This window comes from Abramis brama, assembly GCF_963993115.1.
Source record: "Abramis brama genome assembly, chromosome: 12".
Classification (NCBI taxonomy): domain Eukaryota; kingdom Metazoa; phylum Chordata; class Actinopteri; order Cypriniformes; family Leuciscidae; genus Abramis; species Abramis brama.
In genome coordinates this window covers 32,324,545-32,348,200 of record NC_139974.1, presented here as the reverse complement: position 1 = coordinate 32,348,200, position 23,656 = coordinate 32,324,545, and the positions used below count along the sequence as shown (strand labels likewise).

Below are 23,656 nucleotides of genomic sequence, written 5' to 3'. Positions count from 1 at the left end.
AAACGGTGTCGTGTAAACAGCCCCTTAGTGTGTGTTTGTTTGGCATTAACAAGTCGAACGCCACAAGGCACTGAAACAGATACTATTTATAAGCTCAACGTTGTTATACGATTAAAAAAAAAACACACTAAGCTTTTATCAGTATCAATGTGGTTTGACAAATGTTTATTATTTTATCTCAAGTATGATAGAAACAAGAGAAGAAACACAAGCAAAACAGTCAACAAGGAACATGAGACTCTTTGTTTTGGTTTAGTTCAATCTCACTATGAAAGAATTTGGAAAGCTCTCGAGTCTAAATCAAAGACAGACTACAAAAATGTTTTGTTCAATAGGGTATCAATCCTTGAATTAATGATAACAGTCAGACATCCCAGGAAAATAAGGGTTGAGCAGAAAAGCAGTTGTCCTGAGTTAGAGACATACACCTCATGCAGGGAAAGATAAAACAACTCTCTTGGCCTGGAACGAAATAAGTCGTAGCTGTGCGTTTGTACGAGATCCAATGCGCTATACAAAGAGAATGTAAATGAACTTTGAATGTCATCAGCTTCAGCCTTTCATTTTCCACCCTACGACTCTCTCTTTTCCCCCACGAACGCACACACACACAGGCCCAGCAGTGTGTAAAGGAAGCACTGGATGTCAGAGACCAAGGCAGGACCATGCGTTTCATCTTCTGAGATACATCAAAAGACGCACACTAGCTAAAAGTAACAGCACCTCGCTGATTGATAATGCTTCAAGTTCTGTACTATACGTGTCTCTAGAGGTCACACACACATGCATACAAAAGCAGAGAGCACATCAAGGTCTACATGGTAATGTTTGGCGTCTTCACTGATGCTCTTTCGGCTTTCAATAACCAAAGTTTGTGATGTTTGATATGCTAACGAGCTGTGCGATGAGACAGAGAATGCAAGCATTACACACACAAACAAGATCACAGATTGTCTCTGATCTCCAGCATTGAGATGTCTAGATTTGTAAGAAGGTGTTTGTGGTATGGAATGTAACATCTCTTTTCGTCTACCTGGTTTTAGGGGGGGAAACCCTGAAATATTAAACAAATTCTCCACAGGATAGGTGAAGAGTAAGACATTATGCAATTAATTTGCACGAGCAGGTAAATCCAACCAATCTGCTAAAAAAAATTATACATCTGTGCTATTAAACAATAGTGTGCTAAACGTTTAACCCTCTGGTGCTCTTTGTTCATTTTTGACCCAAAAAAAAAAAAAAAAGATTAACGGTTTGGATTTTAGGAATTTTTTACTTCTTTGGAATGGTACAAAACTCGGTAACGGTTTTGACACTTGCTTTGTGAAAATAAATCAATAAATCATGGACATGATTCGAAAAGGTTAAATGGTCCTGAAAAAAACCCAGCATTGGAAATTAATAGGAAATTACTTTCATCTAGTGGAAACGTTTGGTACTGCGCCCAAACAAAATTTTACTGAAAGCTAATTTTTTGAGATATCATCCTCAGATTTGGAATACAACTAGTTTAGATTTATGGCTTTGATTTTCTCGCATTTAGAATAAAAACTTGTTTTGAAAACTATACATTTCATATACAATTTGAAAATAGCATTTTTGCGCATTTTTCATAACAAGAAAATTTAAACTTCTATAACTTAGCAATAATCTGCCTAGTGTCAACTTTAGTCTGTGCTCCAAAGCATTTAATGTTTTAGGTCTGTGCTCAAAAAGTGAATAAACGGATTATAACTACTATGTGTAAAATTAATTTAGTACCATAAAATCCCCTAAAATTACAAAACATTAAATAAAAACAATATAAAAAAAAAAATAAAAAAAATTGTACATTCATTTCATTGGGAATTTTTTTGTCTTGTCATTTTTGACTGCCACACGAAGAACACCGGAGGTTTAAAGGGATAGTTCACCCAAAAATGAAGATTCTGTCATCATTTACTGACCCTCATGTCATTCCCAACCTGGATGACTTTCTTTTGTGGAACACAAAAGAAGTAGTTTAGAATTTATACAATCAAAACAAAGGGGAGCCAGAAGTTGTTAAACTCCACAAAGCACCATGCATAAGTATCATAAAAGTATATTCCAAGTCTCCTGAAGCCATAACTTTGTGTAAAACTCACTGAAATTTAAATTATTATTCAGTGAAAATTTTGCCTTTGTATAGAAAACAACAGCCTGGAAATTCTGCCATAAATAACTCCTTCTGTGTTTCATGCAGAAAGCCGAATGCAGTTTTAAAAGACATGAGAGGAGTTAAAGATTACAGAAATTTGATATATAGATGAACTATTCCTTTACTACTAAAAGATCCAAAGAGAAAACAAGTTGGTTCTTCTAATCTCAAAGCTGTGGGGCATGTGGAGCTTTATTAATAATCGAAAAAATTATCAAGGATAAACACTGGGGAAAAAAAATCTGTGACGCTTCTGCGCACTTTAAGACTCATCTTTGTTCCTTTCACGCAGTTTATGCTGGTTTAAAAGGCATAGAAGAGGACACTGAAAGGAAATGTGTAATACTATGGCACTTCATGAATGGCTCATGTATCCAGCCACCCAGAATCCTCTGAGATGGCATATCTGAGAAAAGTCCTTCAGTCCATGTCCACATCCAGATCCAGCTCAGTGCTCAGATTGAGGTAGAAGAATGCATAGATGCCTAGCAGGAAGACCAGAACAGCCACAATGACCAATATGACGTCCTGCAATCAGAGAAAATGAAAAACGGTTTACTCTTTCAGATTCAGACGTTGCTAAATAAGAGTTAATAATAAGAATTAATGCAGAGCACTAGCATCAAATTAATCCATAAGAGGGGCTTTCGCACCGGATAGTTATAGAAACACAGTTACAGGAACTAGCCATCAGGGCGGTCCCCCGAGAACTAAATGTTCCCCTCTGGCCATTTTCCTGGTTGCATTGGCACCGCCAGTAGGAACTCTGAAGTGATGTAAGCCAGTTGACAATGACAACATTTAAGCACCAATTAGTTAGTTCCAATTGTGCTGGGCTTGACTACTCTGACGTAGGAGCTAATTTAGTCCCCTAAAAAGATGTGAACAAGCCAAAAACAGAGTACGTTCGCCAATAGTTACTGAAACTATGAAAACGTTCCACCGGTGCGAAAGCCCCTAAATGTTAAACACTGTGATTGTTTTAAACCATGACTTAAGTGTGGAGACATTAAAATGACTCCAATGTGTTCTGAAATGTGTGTCAGATCTGAAACAAAAAGAGGTTTTACAGTCTGATGCCATAGAAGAACACTTTAAAGTTCAACTAAGAACCTTTATTCGCATAAAATCAATGCTTTATAAAACCCAGAAACCAACTGTTATGAAGAACCTGCATGAATGTATAATCTTGCATTAACCTTAATCTACTCATTAGGAAGCCTACATAGAAAAAAAGAATGTTCTTGGAATGTTCATGCTGCATTATTAAAATACATATTTAGTTAATTCTGCTTTAAAATACCTATTAATTGCAATGCCATTCCCTAGACGTTCAAGAAAGAACGAAACGCTCTCCTTTTCATAGCATGATCAGACTCAAGACTGATCATAACTAAACACAGATATGTAATTCACACCACAAATGTTCAGCATTAGTATCAGTATATTTGGAGCTCTTTATCTTTACTCTCGCTGTGACACAAATAGGGTTTGGCAGACCCAGCAGGCTCAGAGAAAGTTAATCTCCCAGAAATGTCTTTGTTCTAATTAAGAGTTGTTGGGAGCTTAATGCCCGAGCTAAATTGATGATGGCTGAAGGAGTGGTATTCAAGCATGAATTAGATTTAAATAAGTCATTTATTACCTTTTGTGTTAAATTACAATCCTCATCAACCTGTTTCATTAGGAGCACTCAAGTATTTAACTAAGCAATTGTTCTTTATCTTGATAACTCGTTATCAAACTTTCTAATCAAAACTTGTGCGCTTGTGAGACTTACTTTTGGCTCAGTGTACTAAAAGTTGATGTTTTTCTAGACATGAACTGCAATTAGAGAAAATTGCAAGGATATATTAAAAGCTGTGAGAACTTTATGGCAAAAGTCTGCTCATAAGTTTATACACCCCCTGTAGAATCTGCAAGACGGTTATTTTTAAGTATTCATTACTTCATTGAGCTCATTGTTTCTGCCTTAAACTATTACATTGTTTAAATAAATACATTTTTAGCTAACTGTGATTTGCATATGTACATTTCTGAAATACATAACTAAGACAGTTACATAACAGATCACTCTAAATTGAGAAATGAGATGATGTGCAGTGTACAGTATATTATGATAAATTTAAAGTGTTTTTTGATCTTGGATGCATGTAAATTTATTTTAGGAGACCTCTAACCTTTATAATAGCATAATAGGGGCACTTTACACACACACTTAAATATCAGTTATGCAGATTTTTCAAGCAATCAATCAATCAAATCAAATCAAATCAAATCAAATCAAATCAAATCAAATCAAATCAAATCAAATCAAATCAATCAATCAATCAAATCAATCAATCAAATCAATGTATATTTTTTTAAAGATGCTGAAGATCTAACAAATTCTGAAAAGAGGGTACGTAAACAGGAGCACAACATGATAAAACGGGAGTGATAGGATGCACAATCTGTTATTTTAAACAACACCTTAATGCATTAATAAGCTAAAGGAATGAGATGAATGCAAATAATTTTGCCTATGGCCTGCTATTGTTGTTTGATCAGTAATCCATGGCATCATGTATCCTTTTGTAGTCATTTTAAAGTATGTTCTTCAAAGACAGGAGCACAGAGGAAAAGAAAGAAAGCAGCACAGAAAGAGAGAGAAAGTGAAATAATATCACACACATCCATCTATTCCCCCTCCTGTGTTCATTCACACATAAACACATGCACGCACAAACTCACACACACATCAAACACCGAGCAGCAAGCAAATCCACCCCGAGCAGGACGAGATAAGCCACCCAGCAAACAGAAGGCTAATAATAATTCTAGCAGATAAATTGTAAGGGGCTATTAAAAGCCTCCACGACAGCCATGACTATCTGTGTACAAGCTGCGGCAGCAGTCATCAGTGTGTATGTCCTCATTAGCACTCGCTGCCCGCTGCATTTATCTTGTTCCAGCCAGACTCCAAACAGCTTAAGCCTCTCTTAATTGGAAAACTTTTAAATTTCATGCACTTCAGTTTCATACATTACCAGAGGCCTATGCTGATTCACGTTCTTTATTTAACCGCTTTGTGTCGGAGCCTAAGTGTCATCGCATCCAAAGGGAATTGTTTTGCATTTGTCTGTTGTGTGGCAAATGTTTTCCAATTTTTAAATACAGGCTTAAGTAACAAAAAAAAGGACAAAGTAGTTAAATGTGTCATGTTTACAAGAAGGTCAATGACTAACACGACTGTCCAAGATGATGAAAATGAGAAATTTAAGTTTTGAAAAACACTACATTTAATTTAATTCTTTTTTTTTTTTTTTTTTAAGTGTACAAACGTTATCCATCACACATCTTTGAAATATGAAGATCATAAAGTTTTCTTAGTTACACCATTATGATTAATCTTGCCTTTATTAATCTATTTTCTTTTCAATTTCAACTTATTTTATTTCAGTTAGTTGCCAAGACAAAATTTGTAATCTTCGCTTAAGTTTTTTTATTACAATTATTATGATTTTATTACCATTACTAAAAAGATTTTTCATAGTTTTAGTTAAGTTAAACAACCCTGTTGCAATTTTACTTTATTTTTAATGTGTTAGACATGAAAAAAGGAGAATCATGTCATTGCCCCAAAAATCCTTTCTTGAAAATGCAAGTAAAAAGCCATGAATACAGATGTGGTCTCATACTCTTTTATGAGAAAAAGACATACAGTAAGTCCAGAGGAGGCTGTGTGAAAATGAAATTGTCAGATGAGGGTATGTGAGTGAAGAGAGGAGACCTTGTTGTCTTGAAGAAGCTAATAATTCAGCGGCCTACGCTTCAGTCTCCCACATTCTGATGGAAAACGCTGGAATATTCCCAACAGCATCATGTGGCTCTCAACAGCAGCTGTGGCATGCCGGGAGTGAGTTCCCATTCATCTGGCGACAGGCCACTGTATCTCACACACACACACACACACACATCCTCATATGTCCTTGTATGAATTCTCACGGTCTTCTAGTTTCAAAGAATCCTGTGGTATTATCTCATATAGCCCTGTGTTCATAACATTGGCCCTTACGGCCAGGAGCGTTACGGCACACCAGCATCAGCGTCCAACAGAAACAGCTGAAGTGGGATTTACTCCCCCGTTTTAAGTGGTTGCGTAGTTATCTCAGCCCGACCCAGGTGTGCTGTAATACCTCACCCACTTCCGACCGCTGGCTGGTGTGCTGCGGTGTGTTTGTGAGAGAGGAAGGGTGTGTGTGCGAGGCATAAAAATGAGAGTTTCACTCATACGAGTGTTGACAGACCGGATAAAATACGGAGGTGTGAATGGGACTCATAAACACAGTTTGCAAACAGATCTGTGGCCACATACTTGGAAACGTCCCTGTGCTGTTTTACAAAAGAGTGTTTTATATTAAATGCATGTACTGCATGTCCTTGCAATACACAAAGAAATGTCAACAAGTTAAATTTAGTTTAGGGATGCATAATATTATTAGTGCCATTTCAAATATTGGCTGATAATAGAGCTTTTTTAAAAAGTTGATACTGCATATTAAATTCCGCATTCTCATTTCCTCTATTATTACTTTTAGATTACCTTTGCCATTTAATGCTCACTGAAAATTAATCTTTAAAAACAAAAAATGTAATAACACTGTTAAATGTTATTTTAACAATTTTTTTATTAAGTATTTTTTATTTAGTGTTTATAGTTTTAGTATTTAAAAAAAAGTAATTTTTGATTTTTAGTGTTACAGTTTTTATTAATTTACTGTTTTATTTGTTAATTTATTTGGACAAAATAGTATAGAATTTCAATATCTGCAATTTATTGCTTATCAGTTAAAACACAAAAATAAATGACGGCTTAACGGTATTGACCAGAATTGTAATAACCATGTACCCCTAATTTAAATTAGAATTTAGATTCTAAGAATTGTTCCATTATACCTAATTTAGGTGTCTGTCTCTTGTGCCAGAAAGTATCACCTTTGAATTTGACATTGAATTGAATTTGAATTTATTGTTACACTAAAATTATACTTAATTCATAGGCCTGGTGTTGGTTATCACCAACATGCCTAAAAAACATGGTACTACTTACTATGGCACTTTTGGATATTTCAGAATCTTAGCTAAAAATCACTGACTTATTTATGCATGCAATGGAATGTAGTGAAGAGTGAAACAGTTAAAGTTGGCCAGCGGGCTAACGATATTCAGCTCCAGGGCTAGTGAGCTGGCACTGATTATTTCAGGCCAGACGCCCCACACAGCTGAGGCCGCCAGCACCTCTACTCTGTGCCAGGTGATGCCATCCGCTCAGCCAGGCACCAGGGAGCCAAGCAGTGCCCACAGCAGGTGGTCGAGCGCCCGCTGCCTCCCCAAGCTGGCAGGCAACATCCCAGCAAACCAAATGGCCACCGCGTGGAGAACAGCAGATTGAGCGTGCTGCCAACATGGACCCCAAGACAGCCCAAACCTCAGCCTCAACCTGCTCTCCAGAGCCTCATACAGCACTCACAAATGGGACCAACGCTAAAGAACGATGGAAGATGAAAAAGAAGAATGTGTGTGCGTTTCGGAGGGTCGAGTGAGGGATGGTCATAGATGGAAAGCCACCTGCCAAGCATGCACAGCCAGAGAAAATGGCCTGTGGAAAAACAAGTGGTAAAAGTATGAGTCAACTCCTCAGAAAAAAACAAAGCCAAGGAGGCATTCCACAGAGCCAGAACAAAACTCAAGTGTGGAGCTCAGGGGTCCATTAGTCACATTACGAACCAGAACAAACAAATCAGCGTCCACGTTCCTCAGAAAGGTGCCAAGCCAATGACCAAATCTGTATGCAATAAACTACATTTCTGGCAGAACGAGGGGACGTTGCTTTCAGCAGTAAACAAATGTTTTAACCACTGAGCTCATAGGCTTCACACATACCTGTGGAAAGACATTTAGTAGGTCCCAAATTAAGATTTAGAGTCATTATGGACAATATGTTTTTGTTTTAAAACATGCACATGGAATTCATCATTTCCTCAGATTTAGGCTGTCTGCATTAATATGGATACATTTGAAAATGGAGTGACTCCCCCATCCACACTAGCATTTTCAAGCGTTTTCCAAGAAGTTGCTCATCCACACTGAAACGTCTGAAAATGCTTAAAATCCCCTTACTGCACATCCGTAAAACATAACAAAAGCTCACGAGATGATACAGAGAGAGCAGGCATAATAAAGTTCTCGCGCTATTCTTCTGGCACGATTGTTTTATGAGCAAAATATCCCACCACTCACTGTTGCATCCAAGTTGGACTCCAAATTGTATGGTCTAAAACGTAATTGTCAGCATATTTTTCTGTCATCTATGCAGGAATGCAATATGAAGGTTCTGCAAAGGAACATTTCTCTTTAGCAACACTATGAAAGTAAATAGCAGACACAACAATACCGGTATAACCATGCGTCACATGACAAAACAAAACATAATTTTCAAATACCTTCATGGTCCACACTACAATGTGAAAACGCTGTTTTCAAATTCATCCACTTAGGAGAGCGTTTTCAAAAAGCTGTCTTCGTTGACAAAAACAGTGTGGACGGAAGGTCAGAACGGAGAGGAAAATATGCATTTTGAAATGAAAACGTATTAGTGTGGACAAGGTCTTAAGCCTCAGTAATTGGATGAAAGACTAATGAGACTTAGAAGAATTGTAATGAGGGCTTGGCTTTTTTACAATAACAATTGAGTTGCTAAGACCAGTTAATCTTCAGCCTTAACATTTGATTTCTTCATAGCAAACTAAACCCAATGCAAGCAAATGCCACGTTTTAAGTTGTATTCAGCTATGTGCAGACGTGCCCCAGTGTTTCTACAATGTTTAGTCCACTGTGAAAATATTGCAGCTTATGAATTATGAATTAGTTTCAGATCATTGTTGTCAGTGAGCGGTCTTAGTAACTAGCTGTTTTGGCTGCAATGCCCAATATGGAGCTCTGGATTCTGAGAGAACTGATAAAACATATTGCACCACAAATTGTCATGCCAAAAACCAAACAAAAATAAGCTCCTTGCCAAACTTAACAGGGATGAAGAGAGAATATGTACAGACAATTCTAAAGCAGTAGTTTTAATTAATTCGGTTAACAAAAATATACGGCATTAATCAATTTAAAAATGCGCAATAGATCAATTGCGCAAAATGAAAAAGAAAAGAAAAAAAAGAAAAAAATTATATATATATATATATATATATATATATATATATATATATATATTAGTGAGGAAAATAAGTATTTGAACACCCTGCTATTTTGCAAGTTCTCCCACTTGGAAATCATGGAGGGGTCTGAAATTGTCATCGTAGGTGCATGTCCACTGTGAGAGACATAATCAAAAAAAAAAAAATCCAGAAATCACAATATATGATTTTTTTAACTATTTATTTGTATGATACAGCTGCAAATAAGTATTTGAACACCTGTCTATCAGCTAGAATTCTGACCCTCAAAGACCTGTTAGTCTGCCTTTAAAATGTCCACCTCCACTCCATTTATTATCCTAAATTAGATGCACCTGTCTGAGGTCGTTAGCTGCATAAAGACACCTGTCCACCCCATACAATCAGTAAGAATCCAACTACTAACATGGCCAAGACCAAAGAGCTGTCCAAAGACACTAGAGACAAAATTGTACACCTCCACAAGGCTGGAAAGGGCTACGGGGAAATTGCCAAGCAGCTTGGTGAAAAAAGGTCCACTGTTGGAGCAATCATTAGAAAATGGAAGAAGCTAAACATGACTGTCAATCTCCCTCGGACTGGGGCTCCATGCAAGATCTCACCTCGTGGGGTCTCAATGATCCTAAGAAAGGTGAGAAATCAGCCCAGAACTACACGGGAGGAGCTGGTCAATGACCTGAAAAGAGCTGGGACCACCGTTTCCAAGGTTACTGTTGGTAATACACTAAGACGTCATGGTTTGAAATCATGCATGGCACGGAAGGTTCCCCTGCTTAAACCAGCACATGTCAAGGCCCATCTTAAGTTTGCCAGTGACCATTTGGATGATCCAGAGGAGTCATGGGAGAAAGTCATGTGGTCAGATGAGACCAAAATAGAACTTTTTGGTCATAATTCCACTAAACGTGTTTGGAGGAAGAAGAATGATGAGTACCATCCCAAGAACACCATCCCTACTGTGAAGCATGGGGGTGGTAGCATCATGCTTTGGGGGTGTTTTTCTGCACATGGGACAGGGCGACTGCACTGTATTAAGGAGAGGATGACCGGGGCCATGTAACAACCTCCTTCCCTCAGTTAGAGCATTGAAGATGGGTCGAGGCTGGGTCTTCCAACATGACAATGACCCGAAGCACACAGCCAGGATAACCAAGGAGTGGCTCTGTAAGAAGCATATCAAGGTTCTGGCGTGGCCTAGCCAGTCTCCAGACCTAAACCCAATAGAGAATCTTTGGAGGGAGCTCAAACTCCGTGTTTCTCAGCGACAGCCCAGAAACCTGACTGATCTAGAGAAGATCTGTGTGGAGGAGTGGGCCAAAATCCCTCCTGCAGTGTGTGCAAACCTGGTGAAAAACTACAGGAAACGTTTGACCTCTGTAATTGCAAACAAAGGCTACTGTACCAAATATTAACATTGATTTTCTCAGGTGTTCAAATACTTATTTGCAGCTGTATAATACAAATAAATAGTTAAAAAATCATACATTGTGATTTCTGGATTTTTTTTTTTAGATTATGTCTCTCACAGTGGACATGCACCTACGATGACAATTTCAGACCCCTCCATGTTTCCTAAGTGGGAGAACTTGCAAAATAGCAGGGTGTTCAAATACTTATTTTCCTCACTGTATATATATATTTTTTTTTTTTTATTATTTTTTTTTTTTTACATGTACTAGAGAAATCATGAGTGGCCTTTGCTCATGCAAAACTCAGTATTACTATATGGTTGCTAAGATGTTCTGAAACCAATAGTTCACCCAAAATTTTTTATTCTGTAATCATTTTCTGACACTCATGTCGTTACAAACCTGGATGAATTAATTTATTCTGTGAAACTCAGGAGAAGATAAAATTACATTATTCCATCTACCCTTGTAAAGTTAATCCCGTCCAAATAGGGCTCTTGGCTACATTCAGACTGTCAGTCCAAATACGATTTTTGTGCAGATCCAATTGAAATCCGATCAGATTTAGCAAGTGTGAATGGCAAAAAAACATCACATGTGAAGTCAATCATTTTAGATCAGATTCCAATCGGATTCACAAATAATCAAATTTGGACTGACAGTGAACATAGCCTTTGAGGTTCTGGTCTTTAGACAAGTTTCACCTTCAAGGCTAGTTTGAACCTTTTTTATGAAATCGCAAATAACAGTCAGGTAGTATTTTAGGTATCATGTCCATATCGCAAACATCCAGGAGGAGCAGTATGAGCAACCGTAACAGTTACGTATGCTTGACCAAACCAGTGCCACTAATAAATGGAAATCACACAAAGATGGTGAATAAAAAGGCTTTTTCCTCAAACTCTGGATTATTATTCTGGAGTGACAGCTGAGGGAAAAAGAAAAACAGAGAGAAAGCAATGGAGATGGAAAGGGAGAAAGAGAGCAAGTCCTCTGAGAGTCAAACGACTCTTCTCTGCCTCATCAATATGGAGACTGCTTGAGTTGCTCTCAGGTTGGAGAGGTGTGATGAATAATGCTTGTGTGTGTGTGGTTTGGCAGATGGGGGAGAGAGGGATCAGTTGGGATAGAGGGGGAGGTAATGAGAATGAAAGACAGCCATCTCACCCTGATTCCCGGAGCACTCCTCTTCGCCTCTGCCTTCAGTTGAGTGGCTCGCAGCGCCGGCTTGTTTTTCTTGTAATCCTGTTTTCCTGAGAGAGAAAATGAGGCGCACGGGTCATTTCTACCATGTGACAATTGGAGTTACATTTGCATTTTGAGTTAGGCTGAAAGCTTTTTTCATTTAACAGCTAAACAAAGTTTTAATAAAACAAATATAATGCATTTGCAATTGTCTTCATCAATGTTCTATTATGAATCATTAAACTAATGGATTTTGCTGAAACATTCTTAGTTGGCCTTAATGTATTTTACCCCTTATTAACATACCTTAATATGAGGCTGTTAACCTTCTGTACCACCTTATATAAGACAAATTAGCATTTAATTTATGCAGGGCTGCTTTAGACTTGATTTATCTTAAACTACAAAGACGGACTATCGTAAACTTTTTTTTTATTCCACATTAATGGTAGACTTATTACTGGATCAGACATGGCAACAGTTAAGACATAAAAAAAACAAAAAACGTTTCTGCATTATATGCAATATAAAGAGGTAATGTGACAAGACTGTTGTGTTTACTGTGGTATAAGGGTCAATGACGTGACACACACACACACACATATATACATATACATATACATACATACATATATATATATATATATAGTCCTATCAATTATTCATTTCTTCCAAAATACAATAAAAACGCCTTTCACACATACAATGACTTGAATACACCTCTTATATTATGAGCATTATATTATGAGCATGTTTTTAATTTCAGAAATAATAAGTAAAAACAAGTCTGCTATTGTAATGGAGAAAAAATTCATTACAAGGATTAAATGAAAACCTGAAATTCCAAAGAAAACCTAGTTTGGCATAATTTCTTAGAATTATTAATTCATAAAAAAGAATAATTAATTGTTAACAAACCTGCTTCATTGCTTATCAATATTTGAAGAAAATATGAGTCTGGCAAATCAAGGTCACATGGTGTAAGCAAAATGCAGAAACTATTTATAATATTGATATTAAAAACTTAATAATAATAATTAATTAATAATTTGAAAAAGAACACTAGAATACACTTACCGTAAATATAAAGATTAAGATGTATTTGTTGTAAAAGTAAAACTTTATTATTACATAAGTTTAAATGTAATTTAACAAAAATGTCATGTAACCAGTTATGGAACCAACATGAACATTTTTAAGAACTTGTGTGCTTTAAAAGATGATTCCTTTTCTTTATCATGAACACTCTTATTTGTCATTTACCTGTAAATAAATACTGTTTCCCACCCTATTTTTAAAAAGTAGTATGCAATATACAGAGCATAGTATGCAGTAAACAGTGGTCGTACTCCATTGTGTTAACACCGTGGCACACTCAGTGGCAGTTATTATCAGGCAATCTCACTGCAACGAACCCGCCAGGCAAAGCGGCCACCTGGAGCGTATGTGTGCAAGGTGTGCGAGGAGCGTCGTGTCTCTAATTAGAAACAAACAGACGAAGGAAAAGAAGCAAAAAATGGGAAGGCAACAGCTTGGTGGGAAAAGGAGGGGGCCGTCCTGCGGGCTGCGGCAGACCCGGGTCAGACTCAAGGTCTCCGTGAGAGCTGTTGACACACAGGGGCCGTTTCAAGTGCAACTCCTGCCTCATTAAGACTTATTTACATGGAGTGGGGGAAAGAGAGAGTGTCCTTATCCATCTTCAGACTGCAGATTGCAGGGCTGGACACTCTCAGATGCCGAAGCTAGACACTGACCCCTCCCCAGGGACATTCGCAGGTCTCTCCTGCCTTATGGTGCACCTTCTGTGCGCAACGCGGGCCTGCAAGAGGCCATTATCAGAGGTAAACATCCTGCTATTTTGTTCCAGAGCTGAATGATGGGATATGAAGCTTGGTTCACACACTGAGCTGTTAAATAATGAACACTGTTTTTGTTTGCAGAGACTTCTGGAATAGTTCTCAGTTTGGTCTCCATGGGACGGGACTGCAGGGCATTAACGCCAATCATTTGTGCAAAAGTCCAGCATTAAAAAAACTTTACTGACCAATCCTATCTTAGCAACTGTTGCTGTTTGTCAAATTATCAGCCAAGCTTTCCTTTGTAATATACGTCTATGGAAGATCTTATGTTTGGATCATTTTTAATGAAATTTAACAGGTGATATCACTTGAAAACATGTCAAAAGAAGCTCCAAAGTAAATTAATAATAATAATAAAAGAGATCCACCAATATTTTTAATGCAGAATTTTGTTTTATTCCTTTATTTCTGCTTTATGACAAATAAATATTCATTAATCTACAAACTTTTGTTTAATGTCTAATTGTTAAGATGCATATTTCTCACTGAAAATAAATTCATTTGAGAATAGTAATTTTAGCACATATAACAGTATATTAAAGAGGTTACTTTACTTGTGAATACGGTTGTTGGGTATTTTTACTTTTGAGATCCACTAAATGGTGCCATTTAATGGTAGACACAATATTTAAAAAAAAAAGTATAACCAATTAACAAAATAAAAATAAATGTTCATATAAATATTCATTCCTATGGGGTATTCTGTAGCAATAGTTGCCAGGGGGCGGAGCTTAGAGAAGTGTGAATCCTAGCTTATGGGTTTTCAAAAAAAAAGAAAGAAAGCATTTTCAATTTCAACCTGCCTCAGCATGTACAGCAAAAAAGGAATTATGTCAGCTTCAAAACACTCCTACAACATATGACTGTCTTTCTCAACCTCTCTCTGAGTCTACAGTATTTTACGCTTGCACCTGAGGAGATTTTACACGGCGTGGAAAGCAAAACTCGTTTTGTTCCAAGCCAACTGGGACAGATTAGGTGTGTGTCTTATTTTTCTTGAAACTTCCTGTTGTGGTGTAAATACCCACAACAAACAGCCTCAGACATCTGTTCCAAATGAATAGTTAATTGTAATCATATCAGAGTTTGAAATAAATTGTTTATATAGCGAGACTTTGTGGTCCTGCCAGTACGCTGAATCACACGCCATCGAGTTCAATGAGGCGTTTCTCTCTGCGTGAGGACTCGATGATTATGACGACTCGCTGGCCTTCTTGGCTCTGCCGTCTCACCGCTGTTGAGCTCAAATTGGCCCGCGATACAGAGGCGGGCTTTGAACGCACCTTCACTCATTAATCACCATTCAATTGCATCGCTGCAGAGCGAAACCTCCCCCTACTTGTTTTCCAAAAGCGGAGTGGAGGCTCTCTAATATAATGTGCCACTGTTTCCTGTGGACTTGAGCGGTATGACCCCTCCGTACACACTGTGCTGTCAGATGTTGACAAGGACGTGACAAGAATCAACCCACGGGGCCAAGGGTGCCTTTCAAAACTGCTGCAGGCGATTTCATTTCAAAAGCCATGACTCCTCATCCACAAACAGATTCCCCTTCCATCAGCCTGGTGCTTTTCTAACGTGATATAGCGAATTCACAAATCGCATTTCATTATGGGAGAAAACAAGCTCTTTGGAAAAGAGAAAAAGAGAAAAGCATTCTGCAATTATTCCTGTTATAAGATTGCAAGAAAGCTCTGATAAACCCACTGCCCAATTTGGCCAACAAACAGATAAATAACTTGATGAAGAAATTGTAAGGGTCTGATCAAACAAATCTGAATTTTTGGCATATTTTGTGTGCCAACAAAACTCTGCATCTCTATGAAATTCGACCTTCATATTACACATGAAGAATACACAGATGAGCCAAAACATTAGGACCACCTGCCTTACATGCTGTTGCTGCCAAAACAGCTCTGGCCCACTGAGGCATGGACTCTACAAGAGCCCTGAAGGTGTCCTGTGGTATCTGGCACCAAGACATTAGCAGCAGATCCTTCAAGTCCTGTAGGTTATGAGGTGGAGTCGCCGTGGATCGAACTTGTTGGTCCAGCACATCCCACAGATGCTCAACTGGATTGAGTTCTGGGGAATTTGGAGACCAGGGCAACACCTTGAACTCTTCATCATGTTCCTCAAACCATTCCTGAACAATGTGTGCCGTGTGGCAGGGTGCATTATCCTGCTGAAAGAGGCCACTTCCACCAGGGAACACCATTGTAATGAAGAGGTGTACCTGGTCTGCAACAATGTTTAGGTAGAAGGCATGTGTCAAAATTACGTCCACATGAATGGCCGGACCCAGGGTTTCCCAGCAGAACATTGCCCAGAGCATCACACTCCCTCCACAGGCTTGTCATCGTCCCGCAGTGCATCCTGGCACGGCAGAGTGCGATGCACTGTGTGTTGTGACACATTCCTCCCATAACTATCATTAAAATTTTGTGTGACTTGTGTGACTTCCACAGTAGACCTTCTTTTGACGGGATAGCCTTCCTTGCCCTCTTGCATCGATGAGTCTTGGGTGTCCAACAACCTGTCGTCGGTTTGTGGTTTGTCCCTCTTTGGGCCACTGTTGGTAAATTCTCACCACTGCTGACCAGGAGAAGCCCACAAGCCTTGCCGTTTCAGAGATACTCTGACCCAGTCGCCTTGCCATAACAATTTGGCCCTTGTCAAAGTCACTCAGATCTTTATTCCTGCCCATATCTTCTGCATCCAACACATTGACTACGATAAATGATTGTTTGTTTACCATCTAATCTAACCAGACCTTAATCTGTGGCCTTGTTAGGAGACAATCAACAATATTCACTTCAACTGTGACTAGTCATAAAGTTTTGGCTCTTTAGTGTATATTTCTGTGTTAATTAAATTCTGCATTTAATTAATGGGCACAAAATATGAGTGAAATTATGAGCAGATTTATACTGAAATTTGTTGTGATCATGTTTCATGAAGGCTTATTATTTCACAAAATATCACACTGTCAAACTGTCAGATTTAACTAAATATAAAATTTTACAGGCAACCACATGCAAAAGTTTAAGAATCTGTCATCGAAAACCCCATATTGAATAACTACTAATCTGAACATTGGAGAGACATGTCTCCTTCGATGTGTATAATGATTTTTTTTTTACAAAAACAAAAGATAAATGCTGTATATTTGCATGCCAAACACTTTGGATTTTGTGTGAACAGGCCGTCATGTGCCAAACTTGAATCCAGCACTGACAGATTGCACACATACTGGGAGAACACAGAGTTCAAAAATAAAGAACTTTGTCTTTGTAAATAAAACAACTCATTCCACACAACACAGAGACGTGCTTTACCACAGTTGTTGTCTTCTAAACTGGGTGCGAGTGTATCCTTTGCACACAGGATGTGGCAAGTGTTGAACAGCAGCTAAAAGCACAGTGACACGATCGTGACGGCAGTGTCAGAACACGCAGAAAACTGAGAAGATCTGTAACATGCAAGATCCATTCAGCCTTCACATCACATCAGAGATATCAAGACCATATACAGATCAGCTGAGGGTACATTCACACTAAAACGATCACAGAGAGAGAGAGTTAATAGGCAGGGATGAGTCTGAGTGTTTGGTCATGCGAATAATTGTTGGACAAAGGCAGAGAGGATTGTGTGAATGATCTTGACTCAAGAGGGGGATGACCACACAGACCTGAGGAACCCTTTTGGTGGTTGACAGCTCTCTGGAGTCCATTATGCAGCTTAATAACAGTGTTTAAAGTCACTGTGTCTACAGCAGCCCTACGAGGTACTTGACATCACAAAAGATTTCTTCCTTTAAAAAAAAAGAAGAAGAAAGAAAGCAAGACCTGTCAAGATAGAAATTACCTTCCCATTACAATCTCAAATTACGATGTGTATTCTCCCTTTGTGTTGCTTTGCGCTATTTTGGGCTTTTTTTTTGTTAAACAGCGATTCTCTGAAATAGGCTGATATAGACTTCTTTTCAAAGCAAACTGATGGAAAGAGTGGGAGGAAGAGTGTGGGGGGGGGGCTCAATTGTCCACAACCTGCTGTTATGACTTTGAATTGATGAGATGCAAAAGAAAGAAAACAAAATGGGATATGTCTGAGAATCGCAGGCTCCAGCGGGAGTTCAGCTTGTTATGTTGCCAGCACAGTCATGCAGCACAGGGACAATAAGGCAAGGTGACGGAGAAACGCAAGCTTAATAGTGCTACTAAAGGGTGCGATATGAACTCGCATAAAATCATGCGTATGAGACAGGTTCTTTCAGCGGGGAGATGATGTTGGCGTGCACTGGGTTGCAAATTACATCAGTGATGTACCAATGAAAAAAATGGCATCTTTTCAGCGCTATTACAAAACTAAGTCTCCATATCTCAACCCTACAATGAAAATTAAGAACTTCCAGATGTACAATGGAGGATACAACTAGACTAAAAGCTACTCCGAGTAAAAGTCCAAAAGGTCAGGTCACATTCATGGTTGTTTGGCGAAATTTTAAGGGGTGAAATCATTTCAATAGGAATCCACACGATCTGCAATTTCACGTGAAGGCGAAAGATTTCCCCACACAGATTTCACAATGGCTTCAAGTTGGCCGCATTGAAAAAAGTCAAAAATAAATATTTTAAAATGTAATTATTCCTGTGATGGCAAAGCTGAATTTTCAAAAGTTTTCACTGTCACATGATCCTTAAGAAATCATTCTAATATGCTGATTTGGTGCTAAGGAAACATTTCTTACTATTATCAATGTTGAAAACAGTTGTGCTGCTTAATATCTTTGTAGAAACTATGATATATATTTAATTAGGATTCTTTGATGAATAGAAAGTTCACAAGAACAGCATTTATTTGAAAAAGAAATCTTTTGCAACATTAAAAAATGTCTAACTTTTGATCAATGTAAATGCGTCCTTGCTAAGTAAAAGTATTAATTTATTTTAAAAAACAATCTTACAGACCCCAAACTTTTGAACGGTAGTGTATTTTGATATATTACTGTATATAAAATATTTGATATATTTTTAATATTGTGTTTAAGCTGAAAAAAAATCATAGTTTTTCAAAAACTAGAAAGATAGTATTTAGGGAAAAAGAGGCTAAACGTTCTCTGTGAAAAGACCAAACGTAGCGAAACGCACAACGAAAACTCACTCAGTGTTTAATAGCGCATGATTTTTAATCAGAATAAACTACCATTTCATTTACCCAATGATGTTGCTCCATCAGTGAGTGTGTTTACATGCACAACCAATATGTAAACTCACAGTGCTTTAAACTGTGTTATTTTAGCAGCTAAATTGGATTTGCTTTTGTGGAAATGGCATTTATACAGCTTTGCTAAGTGTTTACAGCACTGTTTCGCCTCATACAGCCCTTAGCATCCATATACCGACTGTCTATGTTATTAAACAAACCCCATGTTCTTTCCACTATCACAGCTCACATGCTAACTGGTACTACCATGATTGATAGGTCATATTGTTTCCTCCTATAACTAATGCTAAATTAAGATTAAGCATAAGTCAGAGCAAAAGGAGGTTCAGAGACTTATACTTTAGTAGCTAAATATGAAGACTGTACAGTATAGGCTATGAGGTTGTTTATTTTGGGGTTTTCTTAGTCAAACTGTCCTGTTCCCAGCTGAACATTCTGACCATCAAGTGTGTTCATGCGTAAAATTCATAAGCAATATAATCACAGTGGCTGAAATGAAGGAGAAAAAGCATTTCAGACTCTCTTTAATGAAACACTGGATGAATATTTGATGAAGGTTATACTAACATCCATATTAAAAAATAAAGACTATACAAAGAACAGAGGTTCTCACCGATCTGTTTACGGTACTGGTCGACCGGCTGCTTGACAGAACTTGCATCCTTTTTCCCCATCCTTCATTCACCTGAGAGAGAAACAGCATAAAAAATACACCAAGTATGAGGAAAGAGTAAGTAAAAGCAGTGAACAGTGAGAGCTCTGTCTGTTTGCTTTCAGAAATCAAATATAAAATGATACTGCAGTCCTCAAGTAAAGATTTGCTATGGTTTACTTATGACTCAAAATTCCAAACGACAGTACTTTTGCTTTACATGGATATGAATGAATGGATAAACACTGCTCAGCAATAAATCAGCAAGGACAGTTGTTCTAAAATGGTTTTGCTTCAAGAAGGAAAAAAAAAAAAAAAAAGGTTCAATATAGAACACTAAGGTTCTTGACTCAAATTTAAAGAACCCTTAATGGCAAAAAGGTTCTATTTAAGGAGAAATGTCTTAAATGATTGCATAATACTTTTATGATTAACAAGTTAAATTTTTTTAAAATGTATTCATTAAAACTTAATTCATAAAATGATCCCATGATGGGAACACCTAAAAGGTTGAAGCGTCTGACAAAATCCTTTAACGTCCTATACAGAAAAAAATGGTTTTCGTTCAATGATTTTGTAATATTTTTTTCTCACAGATTTGAGGATGAGAACATGCCTGTAAACCTTTGACATTCAGCAGATTTTCCCCCCTGCTGTTCTCCTTTTTTTCAGGTTGTGACCCACCAGTTGCGAACCACAAGCCTTGCACTTACACTTTCAGAGTTCAGAATCACATCCTAAATTGCTGCAAAAGTCATGGGTGATTGTGTAAGACGGAAAGCATCTTGAAGTTAGAAAGAGGAATTTGATGTGAGGCACATCCCCAGAGGTGGCAGGGACTTCAAGGAATTCAATCATGCGAAGGTCGATCCGAGACATAGTCTATTTGAAAGTCTTTCCATGCCTGCAAGTCACCCTTACTAGAGTTGAATTGCTCTGAATTCCTCTGGTATGTTGAATTAATCAGTCGTGGGTAGAAAATGATTTGTGTTACATATAAATAATAAATCATAAAAACTTTGGGTCAATTAAATATTTTTAAAATCTAGTTTAAAGCACACGTGCCTGCCAAAATCTCAGAAAGATACTATTTGTTATTAAAGTTAGTTTCATATGGTTTTGAAAAATATTTGTATCATTTTCAAGTAAAGATTTTTTTTTTTTAAGACTCAGTAATGATAGAAATGCCATGTGGTGTAACCAATAACCATCAAGTAAAAAGAAATAATGTATTTGAGGGAATCCTTAAGCATTATTTTCCAAAATTTGCAAACCTCCAAAATTTCAATTTCCAAAAAAAGGTTTTTTTATATGAATATCATTAATTATTAATTCATAAATATCAGTTTTTAGTTGAGTCGCACCATGATGCCATTTTACAGCCTGAACTAATCTTGCCTTGTCATATACATATAAAAAAAAAACTTCATAAATTAAAAGAGGTACATTTAAATTACTGCCTACAGGTATGAATTTAATTAATGTATTTTCAAATAAATGAAAAGATCTGGATAAAAAAATATATATTATGAGTGTCATGTCATTGGCTGATTTACAAAAATGTTAAAATAAGACATCAATCATTATGTACTAGTATCTGAATGTGTCGGATAATTCAATGCAGTGTTAAAGTGAGTTTAACATTGTAAAGATTGTCCATTTATATTAAAGGAGAATACACTCCATCTCATTTTATACTACTCTGACTTTCCCAATAGAGATCTCAGATTGATTTCCATAGCAACTGAAGTGAAAAAAAACAGAGGAGAAAAAAAGGCACCTTATCTTGTGATGCATGTTATAATTGTTAGTTCGGAAGGCAAGGAATTTTGAAATTGGTAATGGGTTAAGTGCATTAAAGCATTTACCATATTTGCAGTCTCATAAGTTGTTTTTATTGTGAGGTGGTCAGGGAGCGCTTTATCAAAATTCTACGCCTCTCACAATACTATTTGCAATCAATACAGCTTCTTCTGTTAAAGACTGGGAAAAAGGGTGCATGAGCCAAAGGGCAAGTCTTTGTTTCTGATGATGTTTAAACCTCCCTGACCTATCCTGTCCCAGAGAAATCGAGCCGTAGACCTTCGACCTGATTCATTTTGGCTCATAAGCCGGAGATCTCCTGAGGAAAGGTGTGCAGGCTCTGTGCTAAGAGCACAGACTGATTAGCATGGAAAACAGAGAAGAGCTGGAGGAAGTGCAGAGGTGCATAAAAGAAGAGAATTATGAGGCTGTTTTCATCCTCTCGAGACTTGACCGTGTGAGCTGAAACCTGTAAAATGAGTTCAAGGGTCGACTCAGAATCCTACGTTTGATGTCTTTAATCTTTACTTTAAGTTGATGTAATTAAAATGGCTCCACATGCAACAACAAAGTGGGAGAAACAGGAATGGATTACTTTTCTAAAGATGCCAGAGGAAGAGGACCATTACTGTGTTTACACAACATGGTTTGAGTCAAGCCCAGGGGCATGACCTACAATCCTACAATGACCAAACACTTCCTTTGTAATGAATGTGACCACTAAAGGAAGTTGACATGGGCTGTTAAGTGGCAAACATACCAATCTTCTAGAAAATTCTTATTTCTGCCTATATAGCCGTAGGCTTTGTAAAACGGGGATGATTCAATGCAGCGACCAGGAAGTTGTAGGGTCACGCAGTGTGCAATTTGAACAATTCAGACTTTGACACAAACCTCACAAGACAGTCCAGCCAACAGACATGCAACACTATTAATGATATGCCTACAGAATATTTAGAAAAATTTATGACATAAAACTTGCAAATCCCCAAAGATAACTTTCTCCAAATTGCAGACAACATAGAAAGTTGGGTGAGCTGTGGTCGATCCACAAATAGAGGGATAGCCAAGGGCTATGTGTACCAGCGCTTTGAAGACTCAAATTGAGACCAGTAGCCTATGTTTTTTCAGAAGCTAAACTACAAAGGTTTTGGTTTGAAAGAGATTTAAGATTAAAATAAGCACCTAGGGCATTTCTTTTAAAAAATGAATTAAATAAAGACAGCATTAGCTACGCATTTTAGTAAGTGCTCAATACAAAAGGTTACCGTGAGTGCAGCTAAGAGCTGAATCATAACCTGAACTGAATTCGTCTTATATACAATTTAAATATAACAGAATAGTATTACAGGGAATGTTAGTTAATTTCAGTGATGCAAATGTCAATGTGGCATATAGGCACATATGCAATGCAACCAATCAGTATTAGAACAAATCATCTATTTAGAGAGAGTCATGTATTGGACTCAGGACTCATCTGAATGCCACGTAATGCAATTGCATCAGATCTACACTGTTTCCAGTTTTCATCCTGCGTATCATGTAGCTCCTGCACTCTGACCTAAAGCTAAGACAGTCTGAGGAAATATCCAATCACAACACAGAAACAGTGAGGTTTGACCAATCACAAACTGTGAGGGGGCGGGCGCTAAAGCAAACACGAATGTTTGGATTCTTCACGAAAATGTAAAGCGCGAAAGATCGCTAAAAATTATGCTTATTGGTTTCCCTGGTCTGTAACAGATATCTAACGCAAGGCAAATTTCTTAGCAGTGTAAAACGAGAGCATTATGTCTGAGGACACAGACTTACCACTTAAAAGACGGGAAGAATCCTCTCTGTAGTTCCTGGTTCAGCTTTGTGTATTTCAAATGGATGCGTGATTCAGCCAATCGCGAAGTAATCCCTTCAAATAAACACTGATACGTCATTAGGTGGGCGGAGCCACAAACCAAATCTTCAAACACAAGCTGTCAAATGCATTGAAGGAAAAGACTGAGCACACACACACATAAAATAAAAACTTTAGCCTATATATAGAATGTATATGTACACATTTTTTAAATGTAGTCTTTATTTAAAGATGCTTTTCACAGGTTTATGTAAGATAAAAATGC

The 23,656-nt window shown here is 37.6% G+C and overlaps 1 protein-coding gene across 1 annotated transcript; it reads right to left on the bottom strand.

Moving 5' to 3' along the window:
• Positions 1-148: 148 nt before the first annotated feature.
• Positions 149-23,450, bottom strand: triqk (triple QxxK/R motif containing). Its single transcript, XM_084131009.1, has 4 exons — positions 23,352-23,450; positions 19,698-19,769; positions 11,982-12,067; positions 149-2,707 (listed from the first exon to the last, which is right to left on the bottom strand). The coding sequence occupies exons 2-4, from the start codon at positions 19,756-19,758 to the stop codon at positions 2,600-2,602; spliced, it is 255 nt and encodes an 84-aa protein (XP_083987135.1). The 5' UTR covers positions 19,759-19,769; positions 23,352-23,450; the 3' UTR covers positions 149-2,599.
• Between the last annotated feature and the right edge of the window lie 206 nt (positions 23,451-23,656).

Coding starts and splice junctions, on each gene's coding strand:
- triqk (XM_084131009.1), bottom strand. CDS start 19,758: ATGGGGAAAAAGGATGCAAGTTCTGTCAAGCAGCCGGTCGACCAGTAC. Junction 12,068..19,697: donor CCAGTACCGTAAACAGATCG/GTGAGAACCTCT, acceptor TTTCTCTCTCAG/GAAAACAGGATTACAAGAAA. Junction 2,708..11,981: donor GGAGTGCTCCGGGAATCAGG/GTGAGATGGCTG, acceptor CTCTGATTGCAG/GACGTCATATTGGTCATTGT.